This window comes from Poecile atricapillus, chromosome 1, assembly GCF_030490865.1.
Source record: "Poecile atricapillus isolate bPoeAtr1 chromosome 1, bPoeAtr1.hap1, whole genome shotgun sequence".
Lineage (NCBI taxonomy): Eukaryota > Metazoa > Chordata > Aves > Passeriformes > Paridae > Poecile > Poecile atricapillus.
In genome coordinates this window covers 85,372,391-85,390,233 of record NC_081249.1, presented here as the reverse complement: position 1 = coordinate 85,390,233, position 17,843 = coordinate 85,372,391, and the positions used below count along the sequence as shown (strand labels likewise).

At 40.6% G+C, this 17,843-nt stretch overlaps 1 protein-coding gene across 1 annotated transcript in view; it reads right to left on the bottom strand.

Annotated features, from left to right (window-relative positions):
* Positions 1 to 17,843, bottom strand: part of TENM4 (teneurin transmembrane protein 4) — a 349,338-nt gene that overhangs the window by 76,638 nt on the left and 254,857 nt on the right. The window contains exons 15-16 of the mRNA XM_058863767.1: positions 17,149 to 17,365; positions 3,062 to 3,181 (exon numbers count right to left, since the gene is read on the bottom strand). Of these exons, the coding sequence (XP_058719750.1) occupies positions 3,062 to 3,181; positions 17,149 to 17,365 (337 nt within the window). The remainder of the gene's footprint in view (positions 1 to 3,061; positions 3,182 to 17,148; positions 17,366 to 17,843) is intronic.

The following is a 17,843-nucleotide window of genomic DNA, read 5'->3' as shown; positions in this document are numbered from 1 at the left end:
TTAGAGCTGAGTGTCTGCTGGGGGCTGAGTCAGCAAACTGCACCCCTGAGCTCCTTGAAACTAATTTAGATTCTGGAGGCTGGCAGCCACTCCAAGGAGTCCACCAATGCCTGGTGGAGCATACTGATGCTCTGGCTGCATTGCTTTCTGCCCTGTGCCCCTTCTCAGCTGGACCTTGGGAAGGACATAGCATGGAAGGAGCATCCCCAACTTGAACTGCCAGTAGAAGTAGATTTATATCAGGAGGGTTTACCTTTCACCACTCAAGAATCAGGAATAAATAGTTGCTTGAATATTACAAAGGTCTGGAGCCTGGAAAGCAGCAATCACCTCCATGCTCTGTCCCTTTAGCTTACATGTTTTCTGTTTTTCTGGCTAGAGGTCCAGTTTACTATAAGGCCCCTCTGTGCTAGGTACAGCACAACTGCAAAGCAAAGGGATGGTTTCTTTCCTCAGATTACTTGTAATCTAAATGAATGATTACACACATGTTAGGTGTTGTACACATACAAGGAAAGAGACAGAACATAAGGTTATGACAGGCATTGTTGTCCAGGAATCTTTTAGTCATATTTATCTGTTCTACTGGACACAGATTTTGTGCTGGTCCATACACAGCCAGCTGATCATGATAGTATGGTTTGGATCCCACTTCCCCACAAAGTACGTTCAGTAAGGTTGTCAGAGATACCCTTAAGCAGAAATGTTCAAATTTTCTCCTTTTTGCAGTAATATGTAAGGTACTGGCAATAAGAAGACACCAGCTCCAGGGGTGTCCTTTTCCTGGAATGCCTCTTTGTCATCTGCATTTTAATGTCATAACATTGAAGAGTTGAAGTATCACTTGGAAAACCTCCCAGTCTCCATCAGTGTTACAGTAGGTGTAAGCATCCCTGAGTGTAAATAGGACAGCATCAAGCACACGTTGCCAGCACGTGTTCCTCTTCTTCGTTACAATTCTATCTATTTCTCCGTCCAACTCAAATGAAAGTTGTGGATTGGAGAGGTGCTAAAATCCATAAATCCTCTCCCAAGTGCTAGTGGTTAGTAGTTAATACATAGAGCATATGCAGCTGGAACCCCTTCTGTTATGTTTTTGTCCTTAAAAGAAAGGGAGCCAATTAACACTGACAAACAAAAATAAGATGAAAGACATTCCCAATTTGCACTGCTTTTGTTTTGGTTGAGCATGATTGCTCAGATTTTGCCTCTAACACAACCATAATCTTAATGGCTTCCTCCTAAGCATTTCAATATGAATTAGCAAGAATAGAGCTGCTGGGAGCAGAAGATATCTTTTTTTTTATATGCATGGGCACCACATTGCCAAATTGCTGGCTAAGATTCTAGGTGATATTACAAAGCTACTACTAATAAAGAAGAATAGGATAGGATAGGATAGGATAGAATTAGAATAGAATAGAATAGAATAGAATAGAATAGAATAGAATAGAATAGAATAGAATAGAATAGGCTATTCATTTGTATTCATTTGTTAGGGAAGTACAAGGATCATCAAGTTCAGCTGCCTTACCAGTTCAGGGCTTATCAAATCAAATCAAATCACGTTATTAAGGGCTTTGTCCAAATGCCTCTTAAACACTGACAAGCTTGGGGCATCAAACATCTTTAGGAATGCTGATGCTACATTTGCTGCAGGTTGAGCTCTCTGGGGGGTGGGAGGCCAAGCCAAAGCCTGAGGCAAGAGGCAGGGAACTGCCGAGTGTCCACATGGAGACACAACAGGAGCTACAGGACGACTCCAGACTTTCCTATGCTTAAGACTGCAAAGGGATAAAAGCCCGGGGTTTCCTTTGTCTGGGGTCCCTCCTTGCAGGCACCAGCTTGGGCTGTTATTTTGTTATTTAGTTATTGCACCAATATTAAATTGTTTAAGGGATCTGGATATCTGAGACACTGCTATGAGAACCCTGGGGTCAAGCAGGTAGGGAGCCCTGGTGTGACTGTGAGTGTGGGATGTGGCTACAAAGGGGCCTCAGTCCCAGCTCAGATGGTGAGAGTGTGACTGACAGAGTGGCTTCTGGATGCTTGGACAGGGAAGTTTCCTTAACTGGAAGCTTGTTCCAGTGTTTAAGCAACCTTTCAGTTAAGAAATGTTTCTTCATGGCCAGTCTAAACCTCCCCTAGTGCAGTTTTGAACCATTCCCATGAGTCCTACCAGTGGACACCAACAAGATGAGCTCAGCACTTCTCTCTCCTCGTCCTCTCCTCGGGAAGCTGTAGGAAGCAATGAGGTCACCCTTCAAGTCTCCTTTTCTCTGAACTGGAGAAGCTCAGAATCTTCAGATGATGCTCACAGGATATTCCTGCCAGTCCTGTCACCACTTTCTTGCCCTCCTCTGGACACACGAAGGGACCTGAACACTTTTCTTAAATGGTGGGGCCCAGGACTGTACACAGTATTCTGGGTCAGTCTGCACCAACACTGGATACAGCAGGACAACCACCTTTTTGACTGTCTGGTCATGCTGTATTTGATACACCACAGGATGCGGTTTGCCCTCTTGGCTGCCATGTCACACTGCTCTAACAGCTTCTGTTCAGCTGCTGCTGGCCAGCACCCCCAGATCCCTGTCTGCAGGGCTGCTCTCCAGCCACTCCTCTCCCAGTTTCTACTTGTGCCTGGTGTTACTCTGTTCCAAGTGCAGAAAATCCAGCATTTTGACTTTTTAAAAATAATCCCATTCATCACAGACCAATGCTCCAACCTATCTAGATCCCCCTGGACGGTCTCTTGTCCCTCAGGAGCATCAAGTGCACCTCCCAGTTTGGTACCATCAGCATCTTGCTAATGATGCATTCAACTCCTGCATCTAGGCTGTTGATAAATACATTGAACAAGACTGGCCCTGGAATTGAACAGCAAGGAACAGCACTGGGGACCAGTCATCAGCCAGATATAGCCCCGAGACAACCAACAATAATGCACCAACACCTTCAAAAGGCATCAATAATAAGTGTGCTTTTGGAAGGAGCGTCTCTTTAGTGGTCATGGCAATAATGCTGACTGAACACTGTAAATCCCATGCAGACATCCTACCTGCCATCTTGTCTGCTGACTGTGTATCCAAACAGGGGATTGTTGACAAAGCTGATGTTCACTCCAACTAGAGGCGTCCCGTCTGCTGTCATCACCTGGCCTCGAATCACACATGCATGTCTGCAAGGAGAAAAACGATAAGAAATAATAAGTCTTTTTGACAAACGCAGTTTTTTCCTCTGTTGATATGGCTGGCAATTCCTATGGGTTTGAAAGTCCAGGCCTCTATAACCTGTAAAGCTGAAGGCCATGCAGTGTGTTTTGATGGTGAGATGCTATCCTTGAAGGCTTTCTCAGGCATTATGTAAAAACTTTTGATACTCAAAGTGAAGTTTAAAATTACCCTACTATACAAAAGAAACTGCTGCAGCATATACTTAATGAAGTATAAACTTCTGTACAACTCACAACATCACACTGGAATTTCAGAAACATAGAATCCCCTGAGATGGAAGGGACTCATGAGGATCACTCAGCCCAGCTCCTGGCACCACATAGAACAGCCCTCAAATTGTACCACATTCCTAAAAGTGTTGTCCAAACACTTCTGCAACTCTGGCAGGCTTGGTGTGATGACACTCCCTCAGGAGCCTGTTCCAGTGCCCAAATACCCTCAGAGTGAAGAACCTTTTCCTAACAGCCAGCAATGTCTTAACAGTATCACTCTAATTAAAAGCAAGGTGCACTTTAAAATAAAAGAGAACAGAAAATTACCATGCAGTACATGGACATATTTAAGTCACAAAAGCCGCTGAAGATCCTGACCAAGGCTTGGCAGTTCATTTCTTTCCCATTCGGGAAAATCATGATAGATAATTTGCCAGGTTCAGAAAGCCTCCTTACAATCTGCCTGGGGAGCTGAGCACACTAATAGGACAGGTTTTTTCTTCCCAAGTTTGGTTGATTGCACCATTTTATAGGCTACATCTATTCCAAGTACTCTGTGATCTGTAATATGCTCTTTTATCTAAGGATTTCAAGAATCTTTACAGGATCTTTACAAACACTGATTAATACAGCCAGATTGGTATTTTACAGAGAGGAAATAAAACATGGAATGATTTTCAGTTGTCCAAGGTCAGTCAGAAAACCTGCAGCAAAGCCAAAGACAAATTTTCTCGGTTCTCATTCCAAAGTCTGTTTCCAGACTTCTAAGTCATTACTACATTGCTACCTTAGGAGCTTCCCATAAAGACAAAACATCACATGTCTGTGAGAGTGTCTGAACCCAATTTTTGGCTGAAGGTAACTATTTTTCTGAGCAGCAACAGCAAATTGTAGTGTCAGTGTGCTAACGTGACCCAATGAATAATTTTCCTAACTGCTGTCCTGCTGGAGAGCAGCGATTGAAAGCCAATGTTTCTCCAGGTGCAGAACCAGATCTCAGCTAGAGTAAATCATCCCAGCTGCACTTCAATGGAGTAATGGTGCTTTGCTGGTTCACTGAGGCAAAGGATGATTTCTGCAATGTTTTGGAAAGATGATTTCACAAACACAGATCATTAGGGAAAGAGCCAGTTATTTTCTTACAGTCCACCTAAAAATCTGAGATTGTATAATGCAAGGAGATAAAGTATAATTTCTATTTAATAAAGGCTGCACAATTTTTACATTCCACAGTACAGCAAACAGACCATTTTCCAGGCAGTCTTGAACTAAATTCCAGATGATCTAAATGGAGAGCTCCAATATTATCAAAAATTACCCTAGAGATGCCAAAATGTGTCTGCAATCTAAGATGTGACTATATTCATATATAATTTTGGAATAGGTCACAGGAAAATTAGACACTGGAAATGATTTTTATGTCACTGAGTTTTCTCTGACATATCATTACTGACTTCCCAGGAGTTATGTAGGAAAAAATTTGGACTAAGTTTGTAGCTAATAATCTTACAATCCTACAATGGTTTGGGCTGGAAGGGACATTAAAGATCACATAGTTCCAATCTGCTTTCCTTCCACTACACTGGTTTACTCACAGCACCATCTAACAGGCCTTTGAACATTTTCAGGGATAGGGCTAATGGGGAAAATAATATCCTTAATACCTCTATTACTTCTCCCATTAAGGGCTCTAACTCAGCTTTCCATATACAGCAACTGGAAAACAGTAATCCAATACAGTATTATGCATGTTACTCTCTAATACACAGGTAGAGCATAACTCAAAAGGATCACGATGCCATGGAATATGCTTGGAAAAATGTCAATGCTTTGAATGACCCCAATAAACTCAACAGGTCACCATCTGCAGTGCAATTTTTGTGTAAAGTCAACAGCAGAACCTAGTCTTTCTCTTCCCAGATTTTTCGTGATCTGCTCTACTCTGCCCTATCTTCTTTTCCATCCTTCAGAGATACCAGATGATGGGTTTGAAACTGACTTCTCTCAGTTTCTCATCAAATGGGCTGCACGTTTTGTGGAAGACAAGGAATCACTGCAAACTGTTTCATGAATACTAAGACCTGAGTACAAAGGAATTGGTGTTCTGTACCATATATTCAAGTAAACACTGCAACTACTAATGTTTTAAAATAGTAAGAACAAGATCATACATTTCTGTGAACCCAAGAAGAACACTTCCAGCTGTTCTTTCTTCTTCCATGAGGTCAAAGCAAGAAAAGGAAAATAGATGGTGCAGGTGTCTCTCCTGCTCCCCTACACACATGTCCAGGCAGTTTTAAAGTTTAAGTAACAGTGAAAGCAGATTGACCTAGACTCTCAGCCCAGTAAATGGGGGATGTGCTTTATATCCACAAGCATCTGCTCCATTACATATCACTGACAACTATTTCCACAACAAGCACCAGCAGAAGGTGGACAAACAAAGAGCTTCCTCTCACCTTGGCAGCTGTAGCAAATACATTTGACACCCCACCTTTGGACTTTTGGGACTTAGTTCCCATCCTGGCTGATGCTTCCCAGCACTCATTCAATTCCACTCATTCAACTCCATAGCACACCTATGTGCTCACAGACTTGGAGGCAGTCTCTTCTCAGAGAAGCAGCTCATCAGGAAACCCAGCTGCATGCCCCACCCTCATGAGGACTATAACCATTGCTTCATTTCCATGCTTTAAGGATACATGTTACCACTGAGGGGGCATCGTTCCCCAACCCACAGTGATAAAAAGAAGCGAGAGCAAGATGCATGAATCTGAATCCATTTAAAAGAGGTAGAGATGGAAACCGGAGGAAAACTCAAGCCCAGACTATTCCTTGTGAGTCTTGAATCTTCTCCTTCCCTGAGTGATAAAATTTGCCCCACTTGAATAAAACACAGTGCATTGGAAGCAGCTGGCTTCTCTAGTGTCAACATGCCCTTTCTGGAGGCAAGATTGAGTATCTACAATGCCCCAAGCCCCCCAGGAACCTGGTTAATGCTAATTTAGTCAGCTATTTCCTTCAGTTGACCTTGGTCTAAATGCAATTACCCTGCAAAGAAGTTAAGTGGTACTGCTAAGATGCTCAGCTCTGCTAGAAGGTCTCAAAATACATTTACATAAAATTATCTCTTATGTTAATAGAAGAGATTTATTCCATCAGTCCAGGCCTGCTAGTTCAGAGTGTTTTCTGCAGTTGAACAAAATTCAATTTCTTGTAGCCTGAGCCTCATCTTTTCATTAAATTATTAATAGATTCCACCTATTGCCTCTGGTTTTTGTTTTGTTTTTGTTCGCTTGTTTTGTTTCCTTCACTACTGTTACATGACGCTATATGGACTCTTGTTTTACAAGGAAAAGCAGTCTCCATTTTTCCTTTTCTTTAATTAGACTTTTCCATTTTAATTTTTTTATTTGTCCATAAAAACTTGCTTGAAAGACAAAATAATTGTCAAAATGCTATTTACAATGCCAGATGGTGTATCAAACAATTTTACACCCTTGCTTTGTGAAGCTATCCTTTATTCACAAGAAAATTAAATTAAGTCTTTCTGGTAAGATCTGGGCCACAGCGGCAAAACAGACAGGGGTACACTGATGCCTTTATGTTCCCATTGCTCATAGACAAATAAAGTTTGACAGACTGTCAACAAAATTCAAGCAGACCAAACCAGCCTTAGAACAGAAGCTAGAAAAGTAAATTCCACAAAAGCCATTTTATCTCATGGGAGCACAATAAAGACTTGTCTTTAATACTAACTCTGATCCAGTGTCTCACAACCTAGACATTGGTCTTTCCAACACACTTTACTCACAGATGTTTTCTGGTGACACTGTGCTTGGCATTTGGAAATAAGAGAAAAATACTGCCTCTGTTAAGCATTTTTCAGTGTAAGAAGAAAATACCATGCATCCTAAATCCCACTTTTTCTGAAAGAAATGTATATTCTTTCCTTGACTGAGGATAGACACCATGGGAAATCTCACTCCGATTAATTTTTGTCGCTTCTCAAAATACTTCCAACATACCTCACTGGACTTTCTTGTTTAAAGGTTTCAATGTGTGAAAATGGTTATCATGACTGCTTAGCCATCCTCAGCCAAGTTATTAATAATAAATATCTTAATTTAACATTATAAATCTCTTTGAACTTACCACTTTCATATTTTATTGGCATCTATAAATATACACACAAATACATAGGATTTATCCTTCTGCTCGGGATAAAACTTCTGCTCCATAAAACAGATAAAACAGAGCTCCATAGAACAAAAGTCCAGAAAGTTATAGTTCATTGGGAAGAATGTTATTAATGAAAAATAATCTCAACAGCCTTTCTGTGTGACACCAGTCATGTCAGCTGGTCTGTTTATATCTCTTTGCTGCACCTGCAAAATAACAATCCTCTCCTCACAGAGACATAAGAAGAATAATTTTAATCTCATAATCCCTTGTGTAGGGATTTTTACATTCTCATGGCACTCATTTGTGATCTGCTCAGTCTGATAAGTGCATAGAAGTACACATGTGCTACAATCTCTTGTCTTTAGCCTTGGCTGTGGCCTTTCTGCTTGAGAGTAAAAGAGGATAAAGCAAAATGTACCTCGTCCATTTTGGGTTGAATGTACCTGTCTAATGTTAAACAACCTCAGGGCAGTCTTGTACCAGGATAGACAGAGCACTTGGTAGAATGCCAGGTAAAAGCTAAGGGCATCATGATCAAACACACGGACTCAGAGAAAATGCCTGAGCTGGCAGATGAAGGACAAAAGAAGAGGAAAGATCAGAACATAGAGACGTTCAAGTTCATTGCTTGTGGCAGCATTTCTCTCAAAAGCTGTCTGCAAAAACAGCCCTGCCCACTTTCCTCTTAACTGTGGAGAGAAACCTCCTGACAGTATTTCCTTGAACTGAGTCAATCTGTCTGGCTTTTTTAGTTCAGTTTAGTTGTAAGAAAAGCTCAAAGTCAAAACCTATGTACTGTTCTTAGCTGCCATCTGAATTAAGGAATTAAGGTAAGGAAAAATAATGCAGATGATCCTTCTGAAGGTCTCCTTGTTAAAAAGAAAAAAGGCAGACTTACACAGGAAATGAAAATTGAAGAGCAGTCATCCAGAAAGACACCCAGACCATCATGGACAGCACAAGCGAGTTTCTGAAAGGGTTTGGCATATGCTGGGCAGCCGGGATACAATCCTACTGGATTTAGGAGGGCTGGATGCAATAGGACATGGAATAATGGTTCTAAACTAAAAGAGGATAGATTCACACCAGATTTAAGGAAGAAGCAGTTTATGATAAGGATGGCAAACCACTGGCACAGGCTGCATGGAGAGGTTGTAGCTGCCCCATCCCAGGAAACATTCAAGGTCAAGTTGATGGGGCTTTGAGTAACCTGATAGAGCTGAAGATGTCCCTACTCATGGCAGGGGCTAGATGGCCTCTAAAGGTCCCTTTCACCCCAAAATATTCTATGATTCTAAATAACTGATTAGGCTCATCCAAGGAGTTTGTACTAAGGGAAGCACCAGAATGCCGGTGTCAATGTGACAGAGGGACTAAATGCACTAACATTTGACCATATCCCAAATGGGGACCTGCTAAGTGGCACTGACAGACATGGCTTGTAAGAGATCCTGCCATTCTTTGTGAGCTGCTGATGGAACAGGGACCCTGGAGAAGGAGAATGGGTCACAAAGAACAAAGTTTTTAAGAGCTCTGAACAGAATCAGTAAAAGAAAGTCAATTCTAAGTTGTTTGCAGCAAGAAACTGCACCTGCTCCGTTTGTTTAACCTACTCAGTGAAGATACTTGAAAGGTCTCATCTCTGAAGGATCAGGAGATGCCGATGATTATGTGGGCATGGTCCTTAGCTGTAAACCTTTTGCAGGAAGCCTTCTACAGTATTTAGATATTCCATGAAAGACACAGCAAAGCCAAGTGAATGAAAAACTCCAGCGAAAACCCATCGCTTAAACTGTCTGAAGAAGGACAGGGGAAAAAGCCATATAATGCTCAGATACTTTTATAATGTGGTTAATGAAGTTGGTATTTGAAGTCAAAAAAAAAGTGCTTATTAATCAATATTTATAATAACATCTCCAGATGCAGATTTTATTCTTACTGCCTCTTTAGATCTGTTCTAACTTGACAGTATCAAACCAGTAGTCTTCATCTGGTATTTTTACTGTACATGCAAGGACTTGGTTTTGTGACCAATTGTTTTTCAGGCTTCCCACTGTATGTGCCTGACTCCATTCTGCTCAGTGAAGACATATAAACTGATGGTTCTTCATGAAAAAGATTACGGACAACATCTTTTTTCAGCAGTGTTAGTGACTGCCAGTTGTAGCTCCTCCAAAAGGAAAAGGAGGTATCTTTATTGCATGACAGCTTGGTAATAAAATGTAGTATCTTTTGAGGACTACCAACCACTTCTAGAAACTCTGTGATCATTGCTTTCACAAGAATTCCCTATTGGCTCCATTCTTGAAAGACTTAAGCCCTTACTGCTTTGAAAACTTCTCACAGGAATTGAACATTATTCACCTTCTCAATGTGTGTCCTTTCTCTTTATGACAGCACAATCTTCCTCTCTGATCTGCCAAGCAATCTGGCCACTCTTGGAAGGAGATGCCACTCCTGCCATCCAGAGCATCTTGTGTCTCCATGCCTCATTGACTCACTATTTTTACCCTCAAGATTTCTCAGTTGAGCCATAACGGTAAGGTGGGAGGGTAAACGATATGGGAAAGCTACTCAGCAGAGGATAAGATGCTGATGACGTCTGTGAAATTGTAAAACTGGCTCCAACTGTTTAAATTAAAGCATTTTAGAACAGAGTTTTATAGGAAATGCAACGCATAATAAAGTTGGACTGTGCTTTACTGCAAAGTTTCAATGAAGAATCCTTTTGCTCACAATGTGATTGAGTAATACTTTAGAGTTGATGACTCTCTACATTTTTCCAGTAAACCAGAGAAACACTCTCTTGCTTTGCATTAGATATCAAAGAAACAGAATCACACTCATAATTTTTTAGGTCTGTGCAATCCAAATCAAATGTCCAGTAGCACATATGGTGCAAGATAATTTTTCCGCCTAATACTGAATTATGCTTATTTCATGATTTTTCAGAAGTCATTTTATAGCCATTATTTCTATGAGAGATAAAGACTTTATGCTGCAATAATTTTCAGAGATGAATAGTGTATTCATGTCAAGTCTACACTAAAAATGTCTGCAAAACTTAGAAGTTCTGTATTATTACAGTATTTTACATCTGGTATTTATTTTGTAAGCTCTGGCCACATATTCAGCTCTGCAGAACAACAGGAATAAATGGACTGCCTTTCACTGAATCTGAGGCACCACAAAAACAAAACTGAGCAGAAGAGGAGGAAAAATACATTATTTCCAGGTTAATTACAAAATGATCTCTCTTTTGATGATCATAGGGAAAGTTCTTTAACTACACATAGGCTGTCTGATAGATTTGTAACGATCAAAAGGAGCTAGGAAAAAAATGTCCAATAAAATAAAAAAGATTTTATGTTTTGGATTATAAAACTGCTTTTTTTATATAGGAGGTTTTAACCAACTTAGCAAATAAATGTCACACTCAAAGGACAGACTCTTCCTGTTAGGCAGCTTTTTTTCAGAGGAAAGTAACTTAAGTACTAAATAAATATTAATCAAATATCTATGTGGAGATCCAAGAGAATGTATCAACACCTACACCATAGTTTAGACTCCTAAATTGAAAGGCGTGCATCAGTACCTCTGTAATCTGGGAGGTACTTAAATCTCAAGCTTTCAAAACATGTAAGCATGAAAAAAGCTGGGCTGCTTTCTGCACACTCCTAGAGCTCCTTGGGACACAGGTATCACCTGAGACCTTTTACTTCCAGGTGCAGGATGGTGCAGTGTTTTTACCAGCAGCCTTGCTGGGCTCTGGAAGCATGCCCAAATAACACTAGGAAGTTCCTACTCCTTCCTTTGTGCTTGGTCATAAAACTAATGCTTTAAAAATATTTTTTAAAAAGTGCTGCCCAGTTTCTCTAGTGATTGTACACAGGACTTACAAAATTACAGAATCATTAAGGTTGGACAAGACCTCGAGGATCATTGAGTACAACCAAATTCCTCACAGTTACAAAAGAGGAATATAATTCCATCATGGTTACACTATCTATGTTATGGAAAAGAACATAAACAGAGACAGGAGCTTTGCTTTCATGAAGTCCTGCAGGTACAAATTCCACAAAGTTTATGTAAATAGCTGCATATATTGCATTAATTTACTATATGGGAATAATGTTATGCCAGAGGGCAAACATTGGAGAAAAAAATAAGCCTTGTACATAGGAAAGGTAAACTTTAAATTTTAAATTTTTGAAGTATGCTTTGCTCTTAATCCCTCTTGAAGGGATTAATTATTAAAATAAAAACCAGTATTTTTTAAAAAAATTCCTTGTTATTCTGTATTTCAAAAAGCTATGACTTGTACCTAACTAGGAGTTCAATTAAGTAGAAAGCATTGAAATAAGAATGATGCCTTTGGAAGACAATAATGCTGGGAAGAAGAGGGTTTGAAGACTTGCTGTGTTAGCTTGATTTAAAATACAGAAAAATATGACCTGGCTTCCATCAATGTAGGTACCATGCTGTGCCATGAGCGCCCACCCTCAGAACACTGGATGCAGTGCTATCCCTATGACATAGTTTTAAACAGATGCAGCATTCCAAGCTGTCCTAACCCATGGAGCTGCTGTGCTCCCTAAGCTCCTTCATCGCTTCTGAGTGTCTGTATTCAGTGGGTGGATCCAACCCAGAGAATTTCCTGCTCCTGAAGGGAACTGCATCTGCCTGCAGCCATGGGCTGGACTAGTCAGTTCAGGAGAAATCATCAGGATAAAGCTGCACCTGATAAGTTTTGGTTCTTTGATGTCTAACTTTGTCTTCAACTAAAGAAGTGTTTTATGTTGCTGTATAAAAGTTACACTTTTCTTGATGGAAAAATACAGAAAAGACAGAGCACCTTGGTTTCCTTGGGAAGAAACCTCAGAAAGATCTGCTGGGGTGAACCACAGCCCGTCATGAATGGGACAAAATGTACGAAAAGAAAAGATGCTTTGAACATATTCATAGAATCAGAGAACAGTTTGTGTCGGAAGGGACATAAAAGATCATCCAGTTCTAACCCCACTGCCATGGGAAGGGACACCTACCACAAGATCAGATTGCTCAGACCTAAACTGGAATACTTCCAGGGGTAGGGCAGACACAGCTTCTCTGGGCAAATTCCCTCAAGGATACTAAGAAAACATAGCAATATTCCTCTAAATCATTTAGGACTGACCAAATGGACTATCAAAACATTCTGAAAAAACATTTTGACCCTATTTTCTTAGCTCTTCTCTGCCCATGATCAATATTCACAGTTTTTGATGGGACTTAGGACCTATGCAATTTAACTCTTTGACAAAAAAACCCCGCTTATTTATTTATTCACAGTAAAAGAGTGCACACAGGCATTTATAGCATACATGCCTCTCAGTTTTTAGCTGTGCTGTTTAACCCTCTCCACCTGGATCAGTAAGGTACATTGTTCTGCCTGGCACACAGAGGGGACACAGGAAGGTTGAGTGACATGTTTACAGATACCTTGTCGCTCAGTAGTGGGAAAGAATGTGCAAAGTTAATTCTCATCAGAATTTAAATCCTCAAAACTAACTTTTTGTAAGTAGACTACTGACCTGAGGGCAACCAGGGACTACTCTTGCAGCTATTAACAGATGCTGCTCTCTGATGTTTCATGTAACTCAGATGGTTATTTCTAGCTGCCAAGTAATCAGAACAGGTTGATACTACTAGCAGCAAGTAAATATACAATCTGTCTCAAAAAATGAGGGGTATAAAACACACTACTTTAAAACTGACTGATTTCAAATTTTTGTTAAAAAGTGCCAATTCTATACATGGTTTTCTGAGGCACTTTAACCTATGCCAACACTTACCATAAAAGACTGTGGATCAGGACTTTAGCCTGTTCTTTGCCATTTTCTGACACTGTCCCTCAAAAGAGAACAAATATATTAGGTGTCCTACTTTGTAGTCAACTTATTGACACCACAGCATCTTGTGCTACTCCTTATGGTGATGGACAACTAAGAATGGTTTTAAAACGACAAAGCAAACAGTAAGAGTAAGTGGTTTCAAAATCAATACAAGAACGACCAAGTAGTAGAGGAGTACTTGTTATCTGTTCATCAAAATGATCTGAAAAGACATTCTGCACATTCAGAATTTAATTTAGCTACTTGCTTTATCGTCATAAACACTCATTTCAATATGGGCAATGATTATTTTTTCTTCCCAAACATGAATAATATATAATTGCTGGTATTTGGGAAGAGACAAGGTCTTTGCCTTTATCCATCAGGGTAATTTATCATTGTCTTTCTTTTTCTTCTGCACTGGTGAGAGAGCTTGTCAGCTCAGCTTGTTCTTAAAAAGCCAGAGTGTAATTCAATAATAAATTCACTCAAAGGCTAGCTGTCATGAGACATTCATTTATTTGTATCCATTAGGTGATCTGCACTGCTGTTCTCTCTGAAGAGTGGCTAAGCTGTGGTTTTGAAGCCCAGGAAATACACTGCAGAGCTATTCAGTTACCTCCTTCAGACTGCTGCCACTTCTGCACAGGCCAGACAAGGGATGCAAATATGCCTGGGTTCCCCCAGGATGATAATAAGTCAGCCATGACCTAGTGAAGCCTGGAGGAACAGGCTGTAGTTCCTGACCTGAATGATGAGTGTGCCTGTGCCACTGGTGCCCATGCAGGATACCAGACACATAGGACACAGAGATCCATGTCACCACTGTATTGCCTGCTCATGGGGGACTGCTCACAGCAAATGACACGAATCCAACTCCAACCCTACCCCATGAGGATGATGGCATTGGGACAGAAAGATATAGGAAGTTCCATGATCAGCAGTCTACAGTCCTGATCTACACCAAGGAGATGACTTCATGAATCATCCCAGCAGCAAGGGAGAGGGTTGTCCTAAAGCAGGATGCTGGAGTCCTCCATAAGGATAACTCCCTCCTGTCAGACAAACTTCTAAGTCAGCAGCTGGAAGGAGTGATGAAAACAGTTCATCTGGCCTCAGTGGCTGCTGTAATTTTTATGGAGACACTGAGCAGCTCCATGAACAACAGGGATATTATCATCTACCTGTTGTAAAAGCAACTGGTGGAGTTTCAGTGACAATGCTACTGAAATGAAGGGCATATCCACACATGCAAATACAGGCAGTCCTGCCTGTCCAGACTAACTGGATCCCAGATGGTTCCAGACCATGCTTCCCCACATATCAGTCACTGACCAGTGCTGAAGCACTGTCATTTCCAGAGTGACCAGAGGAGCTGTTACAAGCTCCAGATTCCTGGGTGGTGAAACATATAATTGAAATTACAAAGAGAAGTCAATTATGCAGAAAACCCTTGCAATAGTTGAGTTTATCCAGATGTATAGGATCTTTAAGAACTAACAGGAACATATGATGTCTTAAAATCCCAAGAGTAGTGGCATTTTCAACAACCCAACACTCTCATAAACCTGGACCAGGTGCAGTCTCAGGGGAAAACATACCTTCTGTTGAGGTTCTTCAATGTGACTTGCAATCACTCTTGTGAATCAAGATACTTAACTTGAAAGATGCAATACAATCACAGCTTGAGGTGACATATCTGTAGACCATATTTAGTGGCACACACCCTATGCTGATAATTTGAGAATGGAAACCTCATAAATCATTGCTATCTCTGTATAATTCTTCATCCTGACTTAAATAGAACAAGTTTTATTACTTCCACTGCATTTAATCAAAAGCAGTCATTAAGACCCTTCCTATTGATCTGAATCTTTGCATTCCCTCACTCCAGTAACCTACATACCAGACAAACATTTTTGCTAGCAGGTGCTCCTTTTGAATTCTCAATCTTTCTTCAGCAGGACATCTACAGATGGTTAATAGGCCCTTCCTACATAGAGATTCATCATCAGACCTATGAAACACATGAAACTTCTGTAGGAATTTATATGACCCTAGATGACACATTCTTTCTGTTGGTCCACTGTTTACACTCTCAGAAAAAAATTCACTATGTAGTAAGAAATTCCTACTAGTTTCCCTCAGCTCTGTATGCTGCTGAATGCAAGCAGCCCTTAAAAGAGAAGCTGCAATTTAATTTTTTTATTGCACAAATATGAAGATTGCTATAGTTCATTAGTTGTATGGAAAGTTCACTAAACACAGATGTGTGTGTACCAAAACTCTCTTCCTGTCAGAAAGGATACATATGGACCTGATAACAGAGTCCTCTGTGGAAATGCTGAGGAATTGCTACCCTAAATATATCAGAAAAATGAAATTGTGAGCATAAGCTATTTCATATTCTGAAGCCTGACTTCACAGCAACAAATCACAACAATTAGTCCAGAGTTCATACTGTTCAGAATCCAGTACCTGTGATCTTCAGAATGCCAATGAATGACAATTTGCAAAATAATGTTTTGTTATAATCTAAGTCACTGTTTTCAGCTTTCTTGGACCCTGAAGACCCTGAAAGCAAGAAGTATCAGGGAAAATATCACATCAGGCCGATTTCCTGACACTGCTGTGATGATGATGTCAGCCTGGAGACTACCAAGAAAGGTGATATATGGGAGCTGGTACTCAAGAGATGCTGGCAAGTGTCCCTTCATGAAAAGCATTAGGTCAGATCTAGAGGGGCCTGAGAGGCCAGTTGAGACGTAAGTGCTGAAATAAATACCCACAGAAACATGAGGGTTGTATATTTTCAGTGCCAACCCATTAACTGCTGTGTGTGGGAAAGCTGAAAGTAAGCAGTTCATGACTGGGTGAAGCTCAACAGAGTTCAAACCTAAGTGTTGAGAGCCACCTCCAGGATCAGGGTCACTACTTCTGAAAGGCAACAGGCAGGGCAGACACTGAATGATCTAGGAACTTGACACCCCAGTTACCCTGCTACAAGAAATGATTTTCAGGGATGACCAGCCCTGGCAGACAGGAATATACTTAAAAAAAAAATTGCTAAGATAGTGTCACAGAAATGAACTGTTATTGTTTTGTTTCCCAGTTCCTGTTTCTTGATGATGATTGCAGTGATAAAACTGTTTTGAAACCAATCTATATTCTGATTGCTTATATTGCAAATCACTCTTAACAGCCCTCCCTAGATGGTATGATTTTCCTCAGTTCTTTTGAGGTCTCTAATATTCACACTGTAGATTGCAAATAGCATTCTAGTTTCCTTCTCTTTTGTCTGTGTCAAAGGAAGATTTGTCAGCGCTCTTTAGGAGATATTTATCAGTCAGTCACTTAATCTAGCAGAGCTTTATGGAAGCCTTTCATTCCTTGAAATAAGGAAAGTGAGGAAACATGCAACTGCTCCTATGTGTTGGGAGAGAAGCATCTTTCCTTACTGGCTGGCAGGAAATTGTAGGTGAAGAGACAGTCAGCAGAACTACATCAACTACAAAATTCTTCAAGTATCTACTTCACTTAAACAATTTTCATTATTCTGCATCTTGCTGCCCTTCCATGTCTTAAAATGTCCAAGTGGCTTATGTTTTACCACTTACTGAATCAACCCCAAAATTCACTTACCTGCCTTCAAAAGGATTGTCCCCTGGGATGACGTGAGTGCTGTCCTTGCCAATCAGGAACTTGATTCGATCATAGAAGGAATGTAAGCTCTGCTGGGACACAGGGGCTTGCGTCTCCTGGATGATATCCAAGGGGTCTGGGGAGCCCAGGCACAGCGCATTAACGTGGCACAGTGGCTGCAAGCAGCAGTCTGGGTCCATGCAATCCACCAGGCCATCTACAGAAGGGTAAGGAACATTTTAGAGCAATGGAAACATGGAGTGCTGAAGACTTCAGGGTGCAAGAACATGGAAAGAAATGCGGATTTTCATCTACATTGAGTAAGGCATGTTCACTTAAAGTCACAATAAAAGAACCTATAATACACATTAATACATAACAAAAATATACAGTAGTATGTAATATGTGAAAACTCATCTATTAGATCAGACCCTCAAAAAAGCATATTTTAGATTGACCCTGGGATGCACCAATCCAGAACTCAGTCACTTGGGTGACTCCAGAGCCCCCAAAGATTGTTGTGGGGTTTTTTTGCTGAAATACACATCTTCTGTACCCTGCCCCTGTTCCTTGTGAAAATCACAGACACTGCATCACACCAAAGCTACAAGGTTTGCTTTCAGCAGGACTAAATAGTGAATAAAGTCACGGTATCTACCACAGCTGCAGAGAGACCTATACATATAACCTGGTAA